The 23,587-nt window shown below is 38.1% G+C and overlaps 1 protein-coding gene across 1 annotated transcript in view; it reads left to right on the forward strand.

The window, feature by feature from the left end:
* Positions 1–23,587, forward strand: part of LOC127635649 (protein Aster-B-like) — a 62,722-nt gene extending 39,135 nt beyond the window's left edge. The window contains exons 5-21 of the mRNA XM_052115832.1: positions 4,169–4,253; positions 5,118–5,221; positions 5,522–5,617; positions 5,702–5,782; positions 5,883–5,998; positions 6,908–6,973; positions 8,652–8,805; positions 9,345–9,537; positions 9,789–9,935; positions 10,271–10,389; positions 10,769–10,911; positions 11,067–11,170; positions 11,561–11,764; positions 12,031–12,121; positions 14,940–15,047; positions 16,869–16,989; positions 17,105–23,587. Coding sequence (XP_051971792.1) covers positions 4,169–4,253; positions 5,118–5,221; positions 5,522–5,617; positions 5,702–5,782; positions 5,883–5,998; positions 6,908–6,973; positions 8,652–8,805; positions 9,345–9,537; positions 9,789–9,935; positions 10,271–10,389; positions 10,769–10,911; positions 11,067–11,170; positions 11,561–11,764; positions 12,031–12,121; positions 14,940–15,047; positions 16,869–16,989; positions 17,105–17,191 — 2,019 coding nt within the window. The 3' untranslated portion in view covers positions 17,192–23,587. The remainder of the gene's footprint in view (positions 1–4,168; positions 4,254–5,117; positions 5,222–5,521; positions 5,618–5,701; positions 5,783–5,882; positions 5,999–6,907; positions 6,974–8,651; positions 8,806–9,344; positions 9,538–9,788; positions 9,936–10,270; positions 10,390–10,768; positions 10,912–11,066; positions 11,171–11,560; positions 11,765–12,030; positions 12,122–14,939; positions 15,048–16,868; positions 16,990–17,104) is intronic.

The raw sequence follows: 23,587 nt of genomic DNA on the forward strand, positions 1-23,587 counted from the left end.
TACCATAATGAATCCAGATGTTTTACTTTTGTGTTTTTTTTGTAATTCTTCTCAATGATAATTCTCATTGGATAATAAATATGTTTTTACTGTATTACAGTAAAATATTAATATTACTTAAACAATTATAGTTTTTATGTAAACCAGCGAAAACTAAAGCAGTACAGCAAATACTACCATGATGTATAAATGTGTTACACTGTAAAGCTGAAATGTGCAATTTCTGCACCACCAAACAGAATTACAAAAAGAAACTTTGTTTTTAAACAGCCTTCCGAAAACACCACCTGCCTGTTGTTGATGGAATAAAAAGAGAGTCTCGCCCCCAACCAGGGCTGGACTGGGAAGAGAAATCGGTCAGCCCCTGATCAGCCCCAAAGTGCATCGGCCCACCGGGAAAATGCCCGGTATGCCAGATTACCAGTCCAGCCCTGCCCCCAACTCACGCCAATGGTGGAGTCAGTGTTGTTGTGTCATGCCGGACGGGTCCCTCGAAACAAACAGATACAGTTTTAAAATACAAATCTTAATTATCATAAAATAGTAATAAAATTAAATCTATCTATCTGATTTTGATTATATTTGTTCTACTGCACAGAAGACTGTAAGGTTACATCTGTTTTGCTCAGTTGTAAAATGTCAGCTGTAAATAGACGTTTATTCCAATAGGACATCAGTGAAGAAAATACACTTCCTCCTCATGACTGTAAATAATCACATCCCATGTGTGGTCGCAGAAAAACTCCACGGACTACTCTTTAGCCTTTGTCATGAAGTTCAGATTTTGACAAAACATGGTGGCTGCCACATCCTTGTTCAACAACTCAACAACATGTCTGCTTCAGCAGTGGCCTCAGGTGTTTTTACTTAAGAGGCATTTGGAGGAGAGATCAGAGAGAGAGATGATTCACCCGTTTGGCATCCCCTCCTCATCCCCCTTTCCTCCAGTTCAGGAAGTTACCAGAGTTCATTCACCCTGTGAGAGTGAGTGAATGAGGGAGTGAAGGAAGACTGAGGCGTTGTCCTTGGCCCTGCCTCAACACCAACACTATAAAATGACTCTTGTGCACAATTGGGCCTCTGTATTTCCCTCTCAAACTCTCTCTGTCCTTTCTCCCTCTTTACATCCCCTGATTTTATCACTTTTTTTTGCACTTAAATGGAAGCAAAAACCTCTACTGCTCTTGCTACTATTTTCGGTTTTGCATCAGATCCCAGACAGCGTCTGCAGCTGGAAATTCTGAATTCAGGATGTGAGCACGTTATATGGACAGTACATAGGTAAACGTGTAACAGTTGCCATCACTGGAGAATTAAAGGGATAGTTCACCCAAAAATGAAAATTCTGTCTTCATTTACTCACCCTCATCCAAACCTGTATGACTTTCAATCATTCGTAGAAAACACAAAACGTGGTGTTAGGCAGTATGTTGCCTCAGTCACCATTCACTTTCATTGTATGGAAAAAAGATGCAATGAATGTGAATGGTGACTGAGGTTAACATAGTACATAAGTGCATCTCCTTTTGTGTTTCATGAAAGAATAAAAAGAGTACAGGTTTGGAAAAACAGGAGGGTGAGTAAATGTTGAAGAATTTTCATTTTTGGGTGAACTAGCCTGTTTTTCTGGAGAGACAAATTCTGAGAGGCTGATTTAGAGGGGGAGTGTTGTTATGACAGAAAGAGCTGAAAGACTGAAGACATAAATCTCACGATCGTGAGTGAGAAAATTGTACTGCCTGAAATGAAAATCCCACTACATCTGACACTGCTCCACCCTCTCCTCTCCTGTTTATTCTATTGGCTTGCTGGCTTCTATAGCCCCTCCCATTCTCTCTTTCTTACAAACAAACATTTTCTCAAGCCCCTCCCACTCCCTCCCTCTCTGTTTCTGCAGAAATGTTTTGTAGAAAGTCTCAGCGAGAACTCTGCCTTGCTGGAGTAAAGGGCTGTTTCAGCTCAGGATGGTCTGGTAAAATTAGACTTGTAACGTATTTTGCATCCTTTTGGGAGATCTTTACTTAAAAACAACATACAGCAGACGAAGTAATTTTGTGGCACATCAGAGAATTTTGAAAGATGGGAAACATGCATTTTTAGGACAACTTTTCCAGGTTTTCACCCAGTAGTTCTTTTGGGGTTCCTCAAACAGTCAACGTTTTTTTTGGATTTGTGTCTAGAGATGTCTGCATCTGAATATTTCTGTGATAACAGAACTGCTTTTTTTTTTGTCAAAAACACCTAGGAAGACTGTGAAGGTTTCCTTCAGATAACTGCATCAGCAAACGTCATGAGAAGTTTGGATCTGAAATATTCCACAAAAGCAATTGGTTCTGGAACCTTAAAAATGGAAGATAACAGCTACTGTATAAAGGACCGTTTCCACTTTTAGAACGTCGAAGCTCCAAAGAATTTCTGATTTGCCACTTCTGTTAACCACAGGACAAACATGTTTTGTCACAATCTTTCAAAGTTGACCAGCGTCTGTCCTAAGTCACAATAAATGCTTGACTCATATTTTGAGGAAAATGCTATTCAGTTTCTCCATGATAACGGACAACCTCCGTCTTTTATATGTGTGAGGATTTTGAGTACTTTAGCTGTTCTTGGAGGATTGTCTTTGGTGTTGTTTATAAGCCAGGACGAAGATCTCATAAGCTGAACCCCTTAAGTGAAAAACAGGTAATGCCAATCGACGCCTCCACAAGGGGTGCAGAGGTTACTTCAGGTCACTTCAGATTTTGGGCTGTTCTGAAGCTGGACTGAAGCGTAACACATGTTGTGAGGAATTCAACAATCATCAGGAACTGAGATCATTGGAACTGAGGCATTGGAGCATCTCCAGTGAGCAATGAAAGTCCTCAGTTTTGAGATGGATTCTGATTGGCTCTCTGACCGGGAGGCGGTCCAACAGCCTGAAGCATCCCAGTACCACTGGACTGACTGGGATTGGGATTCTGAGAGCATTCCTGCTGTAAGCAACCAATCAGAGAGTAGAGGAGGAGGAGGGAGCTGTCCATTATAGCACAGCATTTTGCTTTGGTTTGCCTTAATTATGATAGACCTTCAGGATCATTCAGTGATGGTTTTCTGGGGGTCTGGAGACCACCTGTGCATGTTAGACGCTTTGGGGTGAATCTCACGAAAACTGTCATGAAAAAGTCCTGGTCACATTTTTTTTTTTTAATCCCAACCCCAAAAAATATGAAAATATATTTTGCAAAAACAAAATGAAGCCTACATTTAGGACCATGAAGAATGTTTTGCATTTTGACAAGCTACATTTTCCTCAAAAATTCTCATTTGCATAATGCATCTGGACATTTTACATATTGTTTTCAATTATGATTCTCATTACCGTAACACAGTCTTTTTCTTTTACCGTATTACTGTAAATTTTATTACAATTATTTTTTTTATTAAAATCTGGGAAAATGAAAGACAGTGCCAAGTACTACTATAATGTATAAATACTATACAATTTAAATAATAGATCATTATTTTTGCCACATTGCGGTAATGTGAATATCATAATGACCATCTTATTTTGCATTGCGATAATCAGATTTGCTGTCTAAAATGTGTGAGACTTTCATTAAAACCATGCCAATGTAAAAAATTATTAATGGCCCTAAAATAGGCTTTATGCAAAATTACTGCAAAATTTACAGTAATTCATTATTGTTTCTTTTGAGTTTGGAGTAAATAGGACCACAAACATTTTTCATGTGAATCAACCTTTGAGAAAGTCTGACAGGTGGTTTTATTGAAAACACACAGTCATGTACACAGTCCTCTCGCCTTGTGGTAGAATTTGGACAACCTCCATGTGTTTGTGGCTCAAAAAAAAAAAACATAAACCCCATTTTTAACTTTTACTAGGTTGTGTGTCACAGAGCAGATCAAAGAAGACATCACCTGCCAAAGCATTTCTTTTGGTCTATTATATTTACTCTGAAAACATTTTCTTCCAAGTACAAAGAGGAATGCAAAAATTGTTTTACAAATAGTTTGTCTCCAATAAACAAGATTTGGTCTATCAAAGCTTCGTAAACCTCTGATCTGATGCATGCTGAATGTTTTATGTCTCTGTTTGAACTGTTTATGTCTATGTTTGGGTTTGTGTGTGTCTGTATAACAAATCTCATTCTCTCCTCTTGTATTTTAGGTTTTGAGCCCCACATACAAGCAGCGAAATGAAGACTTCAGGAAGCTCTTTAAGCAGCTGCCTGATACGGAGCGTCTCATCGTGGGTGAGTGAGTGAGCAAGAATCTTAAAGGGATAGTTCACCCAAAAATTAAAATTCTCTCATCACCAGATGTATATGACTTTCTTTCTTCTGCAATCACAAATTAAGCTTTTTCAAATAATGTCTCAGATCTGTTGGTCCTCACAGTGCAAGTAAATTGTCACCAGAACTCAGAAGGCCCAAAAAGGACATAAAGGCAGCATAAAAGTATTCCATATGACTCCAGTGGATAAATCTATATCTAAAAACAGAAAAACAGATAATATTTTAGTCCTTTTTTACTATCAATCTCCACCTTTGACCGCCCCCTGACCAGTAGGTGGCTGAATGTGAAAGTGAAAGTGTAGATTTTCAGTAAAACATTTGTTTTTTAATATTCAACTCTTTCTCACCTACACCTAACACATCACTTTGGAAGATATGGATTTAACCACTGGATTCTTATGAATTAATTTTATACTGCCTTTATGTCCTTCTTGGATCTTCAAAAAGGATCTTCTGGTCACTTGCATTGTGAAGACCAACAGAGCTGAGATATTCTTTTAAAAATCTTAATTTGTGTTTTGCAGAAGAAATAAAGTCATACACATCTGGGATGGCATGAGGGTGTGTAATTGATGAGAACATTTTCATTTTTGGCTGAACTATCCCTTTAATGATGGAGTCAGTTGAAGGGATAGTTCCCCCAAAGGTCTATTCTTTTTACTTGAAACACATACAGTACATGTTTATTCCAAGGAACACAAAATTGGAATTTGGAATATAACACACAAGTCATGTAGACTGCATTAATGGTCCTCTTTTGGTGCTTGACAGCCCAAGTCAGCTTCTGTCTTTGACCTTTGACCTCTTACCTCATTCCAACAGACTACTCCTGTGCCCTTCAGAGAGATATTCTCCTGCAGGGTCGCCTCTACCTCTCAGAAAACTGGATCTGTTTCTATAGCAATATCTTCCGCTGGGAAACCCTGGTGAGTTGAAGCATTACACTCATCTCCAATACAGAGGGCATCAGTCTCACATGCCACATGCTCTCACATTACACAGCTGGATCAGTAAAGATATGTGTGGAGAAACAGCTGATTCTGCTTAAAAATAAAATTTCTACCCCTCATTTAAAGTTTATGTACTTTGTTCCTGTAATTTTAACTCTAGAAATTGATACACATTTAATATACCGTGTTTCAGCATGGTGATATTCAGCACTGTCTGCTGCTGGTTTGTTCAGGTTGAGTTTGTGTTGAGGTCTTTATCTGCATTTCTGCAAATAGCTGACTGTGAGGTTGAAAGACGTCTGCTCCATGACAAAAGAGAAGACGGCCAGACTCATCCCCAATGCCATTCAGCTGTGCACAGACAATGAGAAGGTAAGAACTGTACAGGCCCAGTATTTTCACCAGTGTAATGAACTCTACTGTACACACTCTAATATTTAATGTATTCTCTTCCAGCACTTTTTTACCTCATTTGGTGCAAGAGATCGAACGTACATGATGATGTTCAGACTCTGGCAAAATGCTCTCCTGGACAAGGTTGGACAAAACATTTTCATTATTTCCAAATGCATAATGAAATGTCTGGTAGCCATGTTAGCTCACTCTCTTTCTCTCTTTATCTGTCATTGTTATCTAGCCATTATGTCCCAAAGAGCTGTGGCATTTTGTCCATCAGTGTTATGGGAATGAGCTGGGTCTGACCAGTGATGATGAAGATTATGTTCCTCCTGATGATGACTTCAACACCATGGGGTAAGTCTTGGCCTGTCTCATATGTTGCATCATCTAATTGATTCATTATTTAAAAATGACAGCTAATCAGAAACATACTGGACAACATCTGATACATACAATCAAATTCACACTCTCAGTTAAAGCTAATCAAAAACGCTCAATTAGGTACAGTATGTATACAACTAGTCCAATACAACCAGTCAGACACAGCCAATTAAATACAACTAATCAAATACACCCAATCAGATACATGTGCAACCTGTCAAACACAGCCATTCAAATACACTCATTTATATGCATATACAGTACATCTAGTGCAGGGGCGGCAACCTATTGCACACGTGCCAGCTTTGGCACGCAGAGGGGTAATCACTGGCACACCAGCAACAGCGTGAGAAGAGTAGACTGTAGACGAATACCAAACAGCGTTTTTGTGCCCTTGAAGGGCACTGCGGGAACGGGGCACCACACGAAGGGTTGTTGCAAATGAAAGTGGACAACTCAAGCCCTCCACGGAGGGCCCTTCCACAAGGCCATTAGCGAAGGGTACATGCAATGGTCGCTTTGAGGAAGTAATTTTATCATTAATGTTCACGTCACCTTGGGTGGCGTTTCCTTGGGATATATTTTTAAAGCAACTGGAATTCGCCCTATTTCATTTATATAAATTCTGCACCTACATTCCAATCTACATCTTGATGTAATCCTTCCTCATGATCACGGTGTGTGTTTTCATGAGCTGAATTTAAGGCAAAACAAAAATGTAAAATGTGACAAGACTGTAGTATACCCAACAGATTTGTGTAGTGCGCCGGCGGCGCTTCACTTTCTGTTAATTGTGCGAGTAAATGCGCCCGCTTTGCTTCAGTCAGGCTGCGTGGGTGACAGCCTACATTCCGTGTTTCATTTGTTTCTTTTTGCTTTCAGAACAACATGTGATGTAATAAGGAAAACACCACTATTAATCCTTGAGGTTTCCAACCCAGCATACAGGTACACCCTCCTTAAACCATGGTCACACTTAAAATTACATTAAACGATAAAAAGAGAAAACATAAACCCACATCGTGTGGTTCAAAAATCTTTTCAAGTCTATTAAAAATATAAATAAAAACTGAAATAAAGTTTTAGGATTTAGCAGGTGCGATTCACCGAAAAGGGCTAAATCGCTAATCGACTTGGGATGCGCGAATGGCTTGCACGTGCAGTGCGAGCCTCATCACTCTTTAATAGTGTTCAGCTCGTGAAAACACACTGCGTGATCATGAGGAAGGATTACATCAAGATGTAGAATGGAATGCACTTGTGAAACGTCATATAAATAAAATAGCTTGCTCCTCTCTGGCTGTTGCTTGCGTGCTAGTGATTACATGATTACAATGACATATTTAATATTCCACACAATTTTGGGTCAGTAATCAAATATGCAAATTTTTGACATTAAAGGGTTAGTTCACCCAAAAATTTAAATTGTCCCATAATTTACTCACCCTTAAGCCATCCTAGGTGTATATGACTTTCTTCTTTCAGCCAAACACAATCTGAGTTACACTAAAAAACATCCTGGCTCTTCCAAGCTTTACAATGGGAGTTAATGGTACCTTAGATTTTGAAGCCCAAAAAACAACATCCATCCATCCATCCATCAATCCATCCATCCATCCATCCATCCATCCATCCAAAAAATAACCCATACGGCTCCAGGGGGGTTAATAAATGCCTTCTGAAGCAAAGTGATGCGTTTTTGTTAGAATAATATTAATATTTATACATTTATAAACTATACAGACAATCAAATACACCAATCAGATACATGTGCAAGCAGTCATACACCCAATCAAAAACTCCCAATTAGATACATGTACAACCTGTCAAACACCAAATCAGGCACAGCCAATCAAATACAGCCAATCAGATACAGCCAATTAAATATAACCAATCACATACAAGTACAACCAGTCAAATACAGCCAGTCAGATACAGCCAATTAAATGCAACCAATCAGATACAGGCAGTCAAAAGTACCCAGTCAGATACAGCAAACTGAACACACTAAATCAGATACAGACAATTAAATACAACCAATCAGGTACAGACATTAAAAAATACCAAATTAGATAGAGCAAATCAAACACACTCAGTCAAAAAAAGCCAATCATAAACAACTAGTCAGATACAGCCAATCAAAAACACCCAGTCAGAGACAGCCAGTCAGATAAAGCCAGTTAAATACAACCAGTCAGATACAGGCAGTCAACAATACCCAATCAGACACAGCAAATCAAACACACCCAATCAGATACAACCAATCAAAAAACAACCAGTAAGATACAGCCAATTCAAAACTCTTAATCAGATGTAGCTAGTCAAAAACACCTGGTCTGATACAGCCAATCCAATGCACCAATCACATATACTGTAGCTAATCAAAAAGACCCAGTTAGACAGAAATACCCAACCAATCAGATACATCTAGGTAAACCCAGTACACCCAATATCCATTTGACACTTCAGAACTCATCATTCATTGCTGCACACATCTCCATCTCTTCATTTCCTTCATCCCCTTTTCTCCCACTGTCATTCACATCATTATCTGTGGGAGCTGGTCTGTTCTGCTGCCCGAGCTGGTAATCTTGACCTGCAGCTGTTGCCTCTCTCCCTGGTGCAGGTACTGTGAAGAGATTCCTGTTGAAGACAATGAGGCTAATGACAACTGCCCCAAAACCCCAGAGGCCAAAATAGACATCAGCCCCCAGCTACACAGGAAAGCGTTCCCCAATAGCGGTCTCAATTCCACAGATAGCACAGATGCACCGGTCAATGTAAGCACCAGGTTCCTTCCCAAAACACATCACAGCATTAGTGTGGATATAAAAATTGTCCACCAGATGCTCCCATCTTGTATGAACTATTCACATCTTTGTAGAACACATAATTACAAGTTGGAAGGTCTGAATTTAGAGAAAGGTTCTAGAGAAACTTCTTAACACTTATATATATGATATTATATATAATTAATATGGCTTACCGTTACCATAGCTTGCACAAAAGAGTCGGCTAGCCAACCACTTGATGATAGTTAGCAAAATGTTGGCTAATCAAAGAGTGTTGCCATAGAAAGGACGTGAACTGCACCAAATCTTGGCATTGCTGTAATGTGACGTGAACATAGCATTACTCTAATTAACAGCATAACCTCAGTACTAAAGTTTTAAATACGAGTTTAAAACTTCAGTACTGAGGTTATGCTGTATTTTGACCATTTGAAATATGTTTTCTCGTAAACCAGTCATACATATGTGCTGTATCAAATTCTGATCAGTTCACAGAAATGATTTATTATTGTTATGTGTCTGTGTAGTTTGACATGCCCCCAGTGGAAGACTTTACAGGCTGTGTTCCAGAAGATCTCCTGCCTCTGCCTTTACCTGACAACATGCTGTCTGATACCAGTGGCTCTGTCCCTGTTCACACCCCCTCCCCCTCCCTTGATTTTAACGACAATGAGGACTTGCCCACCGAACTCAGCGACTCCTCAGAAACACACGACGAAGGTGTGTTAACACTACCAAAAACAAAAGACTGAGTAGCAAAAACACTTTTCAGTTATTTTGAGACACTATAAATAATGATTTCCTTGCAACTTGATGAGCAAATTAATATTTTGAGTTTAAAAATTATTTAGAATGTCAGTCCGTCCATCGGATTTACTTACGGTGTCTTTGGGGACACTGTCCCAACAACTGGGGCCTCTTCCTGTTTAAAACTTAACACAGATCTCATCTGTGTGTTTGTGTGTTCTCAGCTGGGGAAATACAGGCCTTCCAGGAGGATTTGAATGGGAAGCTTTACATTAATGAGGTGTATAAGTTCAGTGTGGATAAACTCTATGACATCCTCTTCACTGAATCCCAGTTCATGAGGGACTTTCTGGAACAGAGACGCTTCTCGGGTGAGCACCTGAAACCAGGCTCGTGCCAGTATCTGCAATGTAGCATGGTAGCAAATGGTTGATATCATATAGATATAATACAATTTATTGACAGTTTTGAAACTGATGCAAAGGAAACTACCTCTTAAATCACCAACTGGGCACAGATATAGGCTGATCATCTCAAAATGGACTAATCACTCTCAGTGATATTTTGGTCTATCACTTGCTTGTAGTGATCCCACAAGAGAATGCAGGTTTTACTGATATTTCTTATTTTTACTGATTTACCACTACCACCGTCTCTCTCTCTCTCTCTCTCTCTCTCTCTCTCTCTCTCTCTCTCTCTCTCGTAGATGTGGTTTATCACCCCTGGAGGAAGGAGGAAACGGGTAATCAGACTAGAGAGATCATGTACACCATCTCCCTCTCCAACCCGCTTGCCCCAAAGACAGCCACAGTCACAGAGACACAGGTGAGCTTACCCCAGTCCCCCAGAACAGATTAACAAGACAGAGCCTAAACGGTGAAGTTCACATTTGCCCTCTTTGCGGCATGACGTACAAAATTGTTATTACATTTTTGACAAAAATACGCACAAAAATCGAGCAACGGACTTGTCTGTGATTGATTAATGCTCCATTACTGCAAAGAACACATTGTAAATTGTGCAAAAGAAATAGACCACAATGTATGCTGTAAATGACACTTTTAACTATTGAAATCTCGTAATCTCGATTATTTATTTGACGAATTGCTCAGCCCTATTTATACTGTATGTGGGACATGTTTAGTGTAGTTTCTGTCGTTATGATGCTATAAAAAGCTGTAGTTTCTTTGTTTTTTCCTTCTAGACGTTACATAAGGCCAGTCAGGTGAGCGAGTGTTACATCATCGATGCTGAAGTCATCGCTCATGATGTCCCGTATCACGATTACTTTTACACGCTCAACCGTTACATGCTCACTAGAGTAGCCAAGAACAAGTGCCGCCTCAGGTAAACTCCACACAATAATATTATAATCCAATTATAATTTCATTTGAATGTTGTCAATAATGTGCCCTGTGTGCTATACAAAGTTAAATTCAAACATTACAGTATATATATAATGTAAAAGTTAGAAAGCACTCTTGTGTTAATTAACTTGGAAGGATATCGGCTGAACTGCGCTACAGGAAGCAGCCATGGGGATTGGTCAAGGGCTTTATAGAGAGAAACTTCTGGAGTGGCCTAGATGAATATTTCAGGTATTTAGGTGAGTTCTGACATGGCAGGGATAACACAATAAAAACACTGCAGATTAAAGTTTTCAATTGAAATTCAATAATTAAAAAAAATATATTATTTTGCATTGCCAAGTGTTTGAACCTTACAGTGTACTATGAAAATAGTGCAGAAATACATAATATAAAATAACAATAGCACAAATGGAGTAAACAAGTAATAACACATCATTTAAATTATGATAAATTAAGCCATAAATTATAACGGAATAAACAAAGTGACACAATGATTAAATAATAATAGATATGATTTATTAAGAAGGAAGTGAAGATGAAATATAAAACTAAATATGCTAGTAATTGTCTAAAAACTAAGTGTGCAAACAATCTTTTTTTTTTTCTGTGTATGTGTGTGTGTGTAGAGTTGGAGTTAAGTAAGGTACAGCTGCTGCTTTCTGAACCTCACAAACAGTCTCCCAACTCCAAAGCATTACGCACAGCTACAATGAGGCGTCGGAAACGCCCCCTGACGCACATGAGACAGCAGAACCTGGATGAGGCGCTCAGTCCCGTCACCACACCTGAAGACGAGGAGAGTGTCGTCCACCGCATCAAACACGTGGCAGGTGAGACATCAACCAGACTTCTTCCTGAAAGACTCAGATCCACTAAGGATTATGTGCTTGTCCTGTCTTAAATGAGCCTTGCTTTACACATTTTACCCATTTGTACTTTATAAAGAAAAAAATAACAATTCTATGTATGTTTTTTTATCCATCCCAATGAGATACTGTACTTCATATAGTGTATGTTTCTGAGCACAGCAATATTTTGTTTAATGTGTTCTCTATTCCTTCATTAAGCATTCTATACAATGTCACCCACTCCACAGGATCCACGCAGACCAGACACATCCCGGAACACAGATCTGAGGGCCTGGCTCTCTACAGTTTTTCCAAACTCCTGCTCATCATCAGTTCTGTGTGAGTATTTTCAATGAGAGACCAGAATCAGACCAACAAATCACACCTAGGAATTAATGAACAAACTCACATGCGGCTCATTTGAAGCAGCCACATCATGGAATACAGATTTTGTCCTTTTTAAAAGTTAAAACGTAAATAAAAATTTTTATATTTGTGATGTCACAGTCGTGTATATATTAGTATAAATAGTGCACATGATGGCCAGCTTTGATGAATAATAGCATGACCTATATTAGGCAATCAAAAGGTCATTTATACAGTATATAAGAATGTACCGATGTATCTATCGGCCAATTATTGACCAATTTAAACCAAATTTTTTCTTTCTTGTTCTCACATTAATGAGCACAAACTTGCATTACAGACGTGACAGTTGTTAAAGTAGCACTTACCTATACATGATGAGGGAAACCATCCGAAACGCTTTGACTCACTTTGACTTCTGAGACATGTGTATGGTATCCATTGAGTCTGCACGATTGATTGAGATAAGATTAAAATCACAATATGGTCTTGCACGATTTCTAAAACTTTAAAGGCTGTGTTTTAAAATGGAGTATGCATTTCAGTGCTTCAGTCAGCGCTTCAGTCAGTACTGTGTGAGCAAGCAGCTCCCTCTACCGGTCTGGACGGCAATATCCATTATCCATTACACCACGATAGAATTTAAAAGGGTGTTTTGCAACCAAATAATACGTTTAGAATCTGACTAATAGCTCAATCAGCCTTCGTGTAAACACCAAAAATTATCCGATTGAGCTGGATCCGAAATAAATTTCCATCCGATTGAAAGGGGTGGTGTAGACCTAAAATAATCAGATTAAAATAAAATATTAGCCATGTAAACGTTTGAATCCGACTACTTTCCCAATCGTATTCTAAAATAACTTGCGCTCATGTGCAGAGATGTGGTGCGCAAGTATGTTTATACACGATACTCTTCACTGGAACCTAACTTATACAAAGCAATGACAAAACGCGAGCTCACACTGAATATTCTGTAGGGCACATATTTTCTTTCATGGCATCACTTAAAGCAAAAAAGAACATTGTGTCATTCTCAATAGGGACTTTAAGCAGCAGGTGCGTTTACGACATTCTGTCTTCCATTGCGTGTACGCAACTTCACTCACTTGCTGACGTCGAAACCATCATTTCCAAAGCATTTCTTCTTTGCCATAGTGACAGATTAGGAAAGTAAATGTTAGAATATGATTTACAAGAGATGATGCAAAGTGAACACAGTAAATAACCTAAACGTCCTCCTCAAAACACATGTTAAATTACACACCGTTATAGGCTTTGAATAAAAAAACAAAAAAATATTGGTAGCATCCATCCATCCATCCATCCATCCATCTTCAACCACTTAACCGATGTCGGGTCACAGGAGCAGCTCCAGCAGGCGGCCCCAAACTTCCCTATCCCAAGCCACATTAACCAGCTGTGACTGGGGACCCTGAGGCGTTCCCAGACCAGTGTGGAGATGTAATCTCTCCACCTAGTCCTGGATCTTCCCCGAGGCCACCTCCCAGCTGGACGTGCCTGAAATACCTCCCTAGGGAGGTGCCCAGGGGGCATCCTTACCAGATGCCCAAACCACCTCAACTGGCTCCTTTCGACGCAAAGGAGCAGCGGCTCTACTCCGAGCTCCTCGCGGATGACTGAGCTCACCTTATCTCTAAGGGAGAAGCCCGCCACCCTTCTGAGGAAGCCCATTTGGCCACTTGCACTCGCAACCTAGTTCTTTCAGTCATGACCCAACCTTCATGAGCATAGGTGAGGGTAGGAACGAAAATTGACCGGTAGATCGAGAGCTTTGCCTTCCGGCTCAGCGCTCTTTTTGTGACAACAGTGCGATAGAGCGAGTGCAATACCGCCCTCGCTGCACCGATTCTCCGGCCATCCTCCCGCTCCATTGTCCCCTCACTCGTGAACAAGGCCCCGAGGTACTTGAACTCCTTCACTTGGGGCAATACCTCCTTCCCTACCCGGAGTACGGTTGGTAGCATATTAATAATAATATCTAGGTTTTAGACATAGGCTATTTATTTCCCAGAAGAGTAAAACTCTTCCTCTGACAGTTATTAAACACTCAAGCATCACTTCTCTTGCTGTTTTAAATAGCCTACCTTTTTTTGTCTTGAATGATAAAATGCTACATTCCATCGTCATTATTGCTTAGTGATTTTTGCCTCTGTTAAAGTCCCTATTATTTACTTTCCACCCACTGTTTTTACTTCGTACTTGCATCCAGAGATGCCTGCGATTAAATTAGAGGAGCAATGGGCATGAGCCAAATACATAAATTCAGACAAGATATTAGACGCTGCTTCTAATTCTTTGTTTGCTGAATAGAGTGAGTAACATAAGAAGAAAGCTTTTCTGGCATTTTTTTTTTTAGATATCTCAACAAAGCAAAAATATCAATTACGGACTTTGGTGCCATTCTCACTTTCTCAGCCTTTCTCCGCTTCTTCTGAATATTTGTATCAGATTGCAAAGTTTAGGGGACATATAAACAGTATATTCGGAATCTGCAATTGGATTTAATTTATTCGGATTGATGACAATTAGTGCATGTAAACATCAGAATCATTACTGTCTGTGTTGTTCTTTGGCTTCATGTCTTTTCTCTCTCCTATTTGCATTGCATCCTGCAGGATTTGTGTAAGGTATTCATTGTTTTCATCTGTATGATTGTAGGATTTAGTCAAAGCATATTCAACTCTGAGGAAGAAATTTGATCTATGTGATACACTGTTATAGAGTGAGCTAGATAATTGATTTGTGTTTGTCTTCTGTTGTTTTTCAGTCTGGTGCTGCTGGTATTTTTGAATATGATGCTGTTTTATAAGCTCTGGATGCTGGAATACACGGCCCAGAGTTTGACCTCCTGGCATGGCCTCAGGTCTCGTGAAAGGTAACTACACGCATTTACTATATTTATGTGTTTGTTTTTTTAGATGAATGAGGTTCTTTGTTCATTTGTCACTATGAGTCATACTTTGGTTAGAGATCTGAACAAACACTTAAAAAATGAAAAATTTGTCATCATTTACTCACCCTCATGTTGTTTCAAACCTCTATGACATTTTATTTCTCCCCATTGAGCACCAAAGGCGATATTAGGGTGAATTTTAGGGTCTGATAGCCTCAGTCACCATTAACTGTGATTGCGGCTTTTTTTTCCCATACAATGAATGTGAATTGTGACTAAGAATGTATATTTATCTAACATCTCCTTAAATAATAATGATAAAAAAAGTAATATGGGCTTGGAATAACATTAGTACTGCTGCAGAGTGTGACCAAAAATAATTGTGACAATAAGTTAAAATCGAATTGCCATTGGCAACAGTCGGGAACACTTTGTTTGCGTTTTAAGATATACCGTATTAGGTTTAGTCAGATGTCATCTTGTGAGTTACTGAATTACATTTTTAGAGTGCGCTCCATTGTCTCTTGCCTCTATTTAGCCTTTGAGATGAGCTCGCTGTACACGACAAACACATCGCGATCCAAGATGTCCGATTTGTGTGAAGATAAATATTCAGAAATTAGTTTTCTTGAAGATTCCAGTATATTACAAAAACATTACTGATTATTGTAGAGCATAATGAATATTACATATTGTTATTGTTAGCCTGTTATATGTTAATGTTCACTATGTGGTGATAGCAGTAGTATCCAGTGTTTGGGCTAGTTTATAATGAAAAGTTCCACATTATGCACCAAATGATTTAATTTTTTGGTATTTTTTTCTAGCTATTATTGGTATTTTGTTTGCACAATAAACTGCACCTGGGATTTCATTTCCGGTTAATTGGTTATCAGCTTTCTCTCTTCAGCTTTCTAACTTGCTTCTTCTTAATAACCTAATATAAATGGGGGCCTGGGTAGCTCAGTGAGTATTGATGCTGACTACCACCCCTGGAGTCATGAGTTCGAATCCAGGGCGTACTGACTGAATCCAGCCAGGTCTCCTAAGCAACCAAATTGGCCCGGTTGCTAGGGAGGGTAGAGTCACATGGGGTAACCTCCTCTAGGTCGAAATTAGGGGTTCTCGCTCTCAATGGGGCACGTGGTAAGTTATGAGAATAGCATGAGCTATTCATGTTAGACATGTTGTGAGTCTCCGCGGTGTCATGCACAGCGAGCCACGTGATACGACGCTGAGGCAATTGAGACTTGTCCTCCAACGAATGAACCATGCCACCACGAGGACCTACTAAGTAGTGGCATTCCAAACTAGGAGAAAAGGGATAAAATTAAAAATAATAAATAAATATCCTAATATAAATGTTAAATTTTAGGGGCCAATCACTCCATAATTTAGTCTGCAGCCTTGATGAGGGTGAGTAAAATAAGAGAGTAAAAATAATGTTTGGGTGAACTATTAATTGACACATCATTTTTCCTTGGCGGACAATAAATGGGTAAATAAATAAAATTGACTTAAATTGTAAAGTATATTAAGCTATTTTGTGGGACCAGAAAATAATAGGAACTTGGGATGGGCTCTTTAAACTTGGGCCTGTAAGTAACCTCTTAGTAATTCCCTAGAAACCCATAGCAACACCCTGCCAACCAGTCACAACCCCCTAGCATCTTGGTAAAGAGTTTTGCATGGGCAAGCACAACTCATTGTTTCTCTTAAAAGAATATTAAATTAAAAAAATCTAGTTCTCTTTACAGTTTGGTGTTATGAATGTTTTTCATTCTCTGTGTGTGTTTGTTACAGTAAACTTCCGCAGACACAGATTGAATGGGCCCAACTTTTGGAATCTCAGCAGCTTTACCATGAAAATGAGCTAGAGAAATGGAGGGAAATAATAAAGTCGTCTGTGCTGTTGTTAGACGAGGTAAGATCTTGAAACTTTCATAACCCTTATCAAATGTCAGTTAATGGAGAAGAAAGAAACACAGACATTAAGAACTTATCACTGGGATTTCAGAAGTGTATTTGTTTGTTCACAGATGAGAGAGTCTTTAATGAAGTTACAGAAAGGTGTTGGAATACGAGACCAGGAATCCGATAGTGAGGAGAGAACACGGCATCACTGACAAACAGAATCCCGGCTCAGCAAACGTAAGGAACATCTCCACTTAGAAGAGATTTGACGAGCTGGGCCGGGTGGGGCTAGATAGGGCAGGGCGAATGAAGTGGGGGGATCCAACTGAACAGTTCTCACTCTCTGGCTGCAATACCTCGAAGTGTCGTCAGACGGCAGACACCAAAGGAAACCCTGTACTATCATCTCTGTCTTCTCTTTCTCGTTTTTTTCCATCTTTTCATTCTGGGATGTTCTGGATTCCGACGATGAGAGAGCCGAAAAAGGACGGCATGAAATCGGAGCCCCATGTGAAAACCCAATTGTGAAATCATCACCTAGGGCTAAAACAAACCAACAAACCAAAACAATTCAACTGTAACAACAAAACGGACACTGACTCTCTGGTTTAAACACTTAAAAGACTAAATTGGATGTTTAAATGCAACAGCATCCCTTTTTAAAATCTTTTGGAGTCTGGGACCAAAAAAATATGTAGTTATTATCAACAAGTGTTACTTGGTCATGCATACGTTTATTTATTAAGAAATTATGGAATTGAAGTATATTATAAATACACATGAAAATATACAGTATTATTTGTAAGTAGAGTTATATTTGTTAATTTATAACAGGCTTCCATGGAGAATCAAGGCTGGTTCCTTTCCATGGTGCATCATCTATATGCAACTTATTTCCCTCCCCTGTGGAGGAGTTACATACTTCCCCTGATTGGTTGATTTGTAATGGCAAATGAGCAACGGTCACTTTTGAGGTTGAAAGATGGTAGAATCACTGACTGTTTGTCACTGGCTGCATTCCAATCTGCATACTTCTACTATGCACTAAAATTGTGATGGGAAAATACATCCATTTAAAGGAATAGTTCACACATAAAAGGAAAATTCTGTCATAATTTACTCAACCTCATGTTGTTCCAAACCCATATGACTTCCTTTCTTCTGACTCAACCAATGGCATGAGCTTGGGGCAGGACTAGCTTTTTCCCCAACCAATGGAATTCGTGTGGGAGTGTTTGGGTAAACTTTCCCAAACATGATAAATGAATGATAAATTATCATTATTTCCATGAAATTCCATTTAGTGGTGCTATGCTACGCTAATGGTGCAGGAATACACTTCACTTTTAGGTTCATATATTTTAAAACTGCTGTGGCAGCGTCTCACATTCCTTATCAGTTTTCGATAATTAAATAGTCAATAGAGAAGCACCACAAACCCCTTGTCTTCCACTGGAGCTGTAGGCAACATTTACTGCAATGTAGGACTTATTGATATTGATTCTTAAATCCCCAATTCGATCTTGTACTCTATGCGCAACCATGTACTACAATGAGAGAAAATCACTTGCATTTGCAACCAAATTTTGCGCTATGTGACTAAAAACCAGTGAGTTTAGCAGCAAGCGTTCCATGTAATGGGTGTCCAAAGACAAGATCCACTCAACCCATTTGTCATGAATAACATCTCTTTTAATACCCTTTCAGTTCTTTACAGTCAGTTGTGATCAAAAACTACAAAAAAGAAACATGTATTATTATTATTTTAATCACACATTTTACACATGGATAAAGCCTTTAGAGTCCTCTCTCTCGAAAATGCGCTAATTGATAGGCGCTCTATAAAGAACAGCTGGTTTTCTTAAAGACATAGTACTGGTTTTCAGCACGTTTAACAAATCATTGTACTCAAAATACTTGTAAAGAGTATAAATGATGCATGCAATCAATACATTATAGAATAGATGTGTTATAATATCATTGAATGCATGGATTTATTATTATTATTATTTTCTTTTTTCTTTTTTTAAAGCTAAAATGTGACCAAAATGGTGAAAAACTAATCAAATATAATTAATAAAATTAATATTTTCTTAATGTACCTAGTTAGAATGTCCCTTGTATAATGTACAGCATTAGCTGGAAGAGAATTTCTTTCATATGTAAGCAAAATTGACATTTTAAACTGTATTGTAAATGGAAATATACACATACTGTTTGAATCGAACCTAACCAAATCAAAATCGGAAGAGCTTATGAATCTTATCGAGAAATCTGTACCAACAGGGACGTGCACAGACAATTTGGGGGGCAGGGGCTCTGGTGGAAAAAAGGGCATTTTTCGTAATTATTTATTTTAAAAATTATTTTAAACAAAACATTAAATATATTAACTCAACTCTGACTTCCTTACCAATTTATTTTAATTTCCTCACACTCATGCAATTGTTTCATACTCATACAAAATAATCAGTTCACACAGAGACCATGGTCTTCTTTAGTATTCACTAGGTTTATCACAAGAGCAGGAAACAGCAAAGGAAACTATGCCACAATGTGTTTTCTATCCCACTAGTTTCATGTATATATTTAGAATAAATGACTGCACCAAGGAGAGGGACATAGTTTCACTAATCATTTGTTTATTTTGCACAAAGCAATAAATAATTTTAATTATTTTGGTGTTATTGGAATACATAACACTTCAATGAATGCAAACGCCTAATTTTCATATCAATGTGGCGATTGTGATGACGTTATTAGACACAACTTTTACTGTATTCACCTGTAGTGTCTCCATTAAGTACAGTACATTAGCCTGTATGGTCATGATATATATTTAGCTAACTTATTACATTAGTAGCTCATGATTCATGCATGTTAGCAAGACACAAGTTAACTATACTTGGCTTTTGGCTAATTAGCTGTAAAGTCGACTGGTAGCTTAGTCTTTTGTTCATCACCACTCACCTCCACACAAGCCAAGAAAAACACAACTGGGATAGGAGCTGGGAGGGGCTGCTGCCTGCCTGTCTGTGTGTGTGTCTGATGTGCCGATGTGTGTGCTGCACTGCTGCGTGGAGACGCGGAGGGAGAGAGAGAGGGAAGGCACCGGAACTCGACAAAGTCTCATATCCCGACCTGATGTTTTGATTTTTTATTCAATAACTATATTTGTTTGACAGGGAAGCTGTGCACAAACAGGAATATATATATATATATTCTATCTATCTTTTGGAGTCTGTACCAATACCAAGCCCCACAGACAAGCATTCATGAATGCATATTTTGAAAATTCATGCATTGAATATAAATGGAAATTGTACACTTTCAGGCACTTTTGGCATAATATTTCCAATGCAATATATGATTTCAGAAATGATTGAATATTCATTTAATGATTTCAGACATACCAATCCTTTTTAATTATGCAAATTGGGATGCAGCCATAATACAAGCCTGAGGTCAACCAAACCTCTCAAGCTGTTACGGTGGAGTATCAGTAGTTAACCATAAAAACTGCATGTTCACCAATAAGCATCCATTCACTTGTGAATGAGTTATTGTTGCAAGAATGCTTCTGTATTGCCTCGGGGTTCATTTATATCCTGCGGGCAGATGTAAACAACTTCATATTGCTAAGCTTTTCAAATGTGTTTTTATTTTAAAGCCATTCCATGACTTTTGTTCCACGTTTTATGTTGTCTCTGTGTTTTGAGGGAGATTTTTATGCTGAAATAGCTGCTGGACGAGTGACAGATGCACATTGCTCATGTGAGAACATATTGAATGTGGTTTGGTCTGTTGCAATGAAGCTGGACAGCATTATTTTATTAATTCTTTCTTAAAAATGATTTCTTTTTTTTCTTTGTTTAAGACTAAACTGTGAATAATTCCAATTATGCTTGAATTTAAACAGATCAATATTCAGAGCCTCTAGTAATATAATTACAGTTTAATCATTCAACTTCCTTAAAAGGTCTTGAGGTGCCACAAGTAAAGTTGTGTCTTGTATGAAACCCAAACACAAAAGCCCAAAAGTGTGTAATAACAAAATCTCAAACTCAAGGCCACTGACACACTGAGCCTTGATGCTCTTATGGGTGACACAGGTTCGAGTCCAGCTCCTGTCATTTCTTGATCACGTTCTCTCGTTTTTCTACCCATCATTTTCTATCAGTCTTTTTTATCTCTATCTATAAAAGTGGCAAAAAGGTCAAAAAATACAAGAAGAAAATGCATTTACTGGATTGGATATATTGATAAGCAAGTATTTCACAATCTATTAATGGTAACCTGATTTGTGTAATTAAACTTTTTTGAAGTCTTCCACGTATTTCACAGCACTGTTGTCCAGTTTATGATTGATGTAGATTCCAGAAATGTGTTCTGTTAGGCAGTTGACTGTCTCATTAATTTCTGTATTGCCTCATACATTAGTCCTTGTTTTTGTGTCCTGCCATGTTAAAAGCTGATAAAAAGCTGAAATCATGTGGCTGGACTGATTTGATATTTCAGTCTCTCACTGGTGGGGTCGCTCAAGGTCAACTGGATCTTAAAGGAATATTCCAGGTTTAGTAGAAGTTAAGTTCGTTCGACAGCATTTGCGGCATAATGTTGATTACCTCAATAATTTATTCAGAATCGTACCTCCTTTTCTTAAAAAAAATGAAATAAGCAAAAATCAAGATTACAGTGAGGCACTTTCAAATGGAAGTGAATGGGGACAATTTTTGAAGGATTTAAAGGTAGAAATGCAAAACTTATAATTTTATGAAAGCACATACATTAATTCTTATTTGAGCTTTAATGTTGTTTAAATCATATTATTTTTGGGATTACAGGGTTTACCGCTTGCAGAGTTGGATATAATTTAACACAGAAAAGGTTAGTATGTGATTTAATCACACTAAACTCATATTTACATGCACATAATGTACGTCTCGTGGCAATACTTTTGAAAAAGTGAGTATTTAAACAGTTACAGATTGGCTCCATTTACTTCCATTGAAAATGCCTCACTGTACCCTCGATTCTTTGTTCGTATTTTTCTTTTTTAAAGAAAAGGAGGGACGAAATAATTTTTTGTGGTTATCTTCATTATCCCACAAATGTTTTCAACTTGTATTGAACCCAGAATATTCCTTTAATCCTTGCTTGTCTTTTATCCATACCAGTTAAAGGAATAGTCCACACAAAAATGAAAATTATGTCATTGTTTACTATCCCTCATGTTGTTCCCAACTTGTATGACTTTCTTTCCTCTGTGGAACCAAAAATATATATATGATGGGCAGAAAGTTCAATCTCAGTCACTTTAATTGTTTAAAAAAAGATGCAAAAAAGCTAATGGAAGGAAGTATGGTTTAGAGCAACATGAGGGTGAGGAAATGACAACAAAGTGTCCTTTTAGGGTGAACTATCCCTTTAAGAATAAACAGACAAAGCCAGCTTTGATACTGCATTATTGGTTCCAACCCGACCACCCACAAAATATCAACAGAGACCAGAGTCACAGCATTCTCCTCTCATTCACACACGTCATTGACTTTCCCGAGGGTTCCATGACTCGGACTTGTCCTTTCACAAAGTATTTTTCATGTTGAGTCTGATGCTGTAAAAAAAAAATATCCAAGCAGGGAACAGGCTGTTTATATTTTTCTATCTACCTCCATGTACAATCTCATCTTTTAAACCAGTATGCACTTAATGTGCGATGGCTGTGTGTTCAAGTACTGTGTGTACATTATCAATCCACACATGAACAGCCTCTGTGTGAATGTATTTTCTTGATGAAAATGTAACCTTTATTTGTATGTAATTGCATAACATCTTTTGATGTCAAACAATTGGAGGCTATAGTGCAACAATAGTGCAACAATGCATACTGTCTGGCCCTAAAAATAGGCCTATTATTTTTCTGTTCTGTATACTACAGTATCTGGAGAGACAGGATGATTGCTTTTCTATGGCCATGACTGCTATGGTGCATACTTATTTGAATTGATTGTCTCATTTTTATTTATATGTTAATTTATTTCATTATAATTTCTAAACGATCTTAGCCAAAAATCATGTCAAGGTCGGTGCAAAGCACTAAGGAACACACAGGATAAGTATACTCTGTTTTTCCCTCAAAGCACTGTAAATATTTTCTCATGATCAAATAAAATCATAAAATGACTTTGAAGTTCACTAATTCCAGAAATCAAACTCGTTAAGTTCAATGTTTGGTATGCTAATGGTTTTGTTTCCAAAGGAAAATCTATCTGGTACCATACACATTTTATAAAAGTAGTTTCCAGCCCTGGAAAGAAGGAATTGTTGCTAAAGAACTGCATCAAATTTTTAAAAGAAAAATATATTACAATAATTTTAGCATTGTAATTTATAAGGGTTTAAAAATGCTTTGTTTTGTATTATTTAAATATCTCTATTCAAAATGTATATACACATGAGTATATTGCAATGGATGTATATGTTGTGTACAGTGCATATCCTACATGCGCTGGCAGCACTGTGTGGGATCCCTGGAAATATTTCTGAGGAAATATAACTAAACAATTTGTGTTGTCAAGAAATAGGCGGCATGATTAAAAATAAAAGTA

This window comes from Xyrauchen texanus, chromosome 43, assembly GCF_025860055.1.
Source record: "Xyrauchen texanus isolate HMW12.3.18 chromosome 43, RBS_HiC_50CHRs, whole genome shotgun sequence".
Taxonomy (NCBI): domain Eukaryota; kingdom Metazoa; phylum Chordata; class Actinopteri; order Cypriniformes; family Catostomidae; genus Xyrauchen; species Xyrauchen texanus.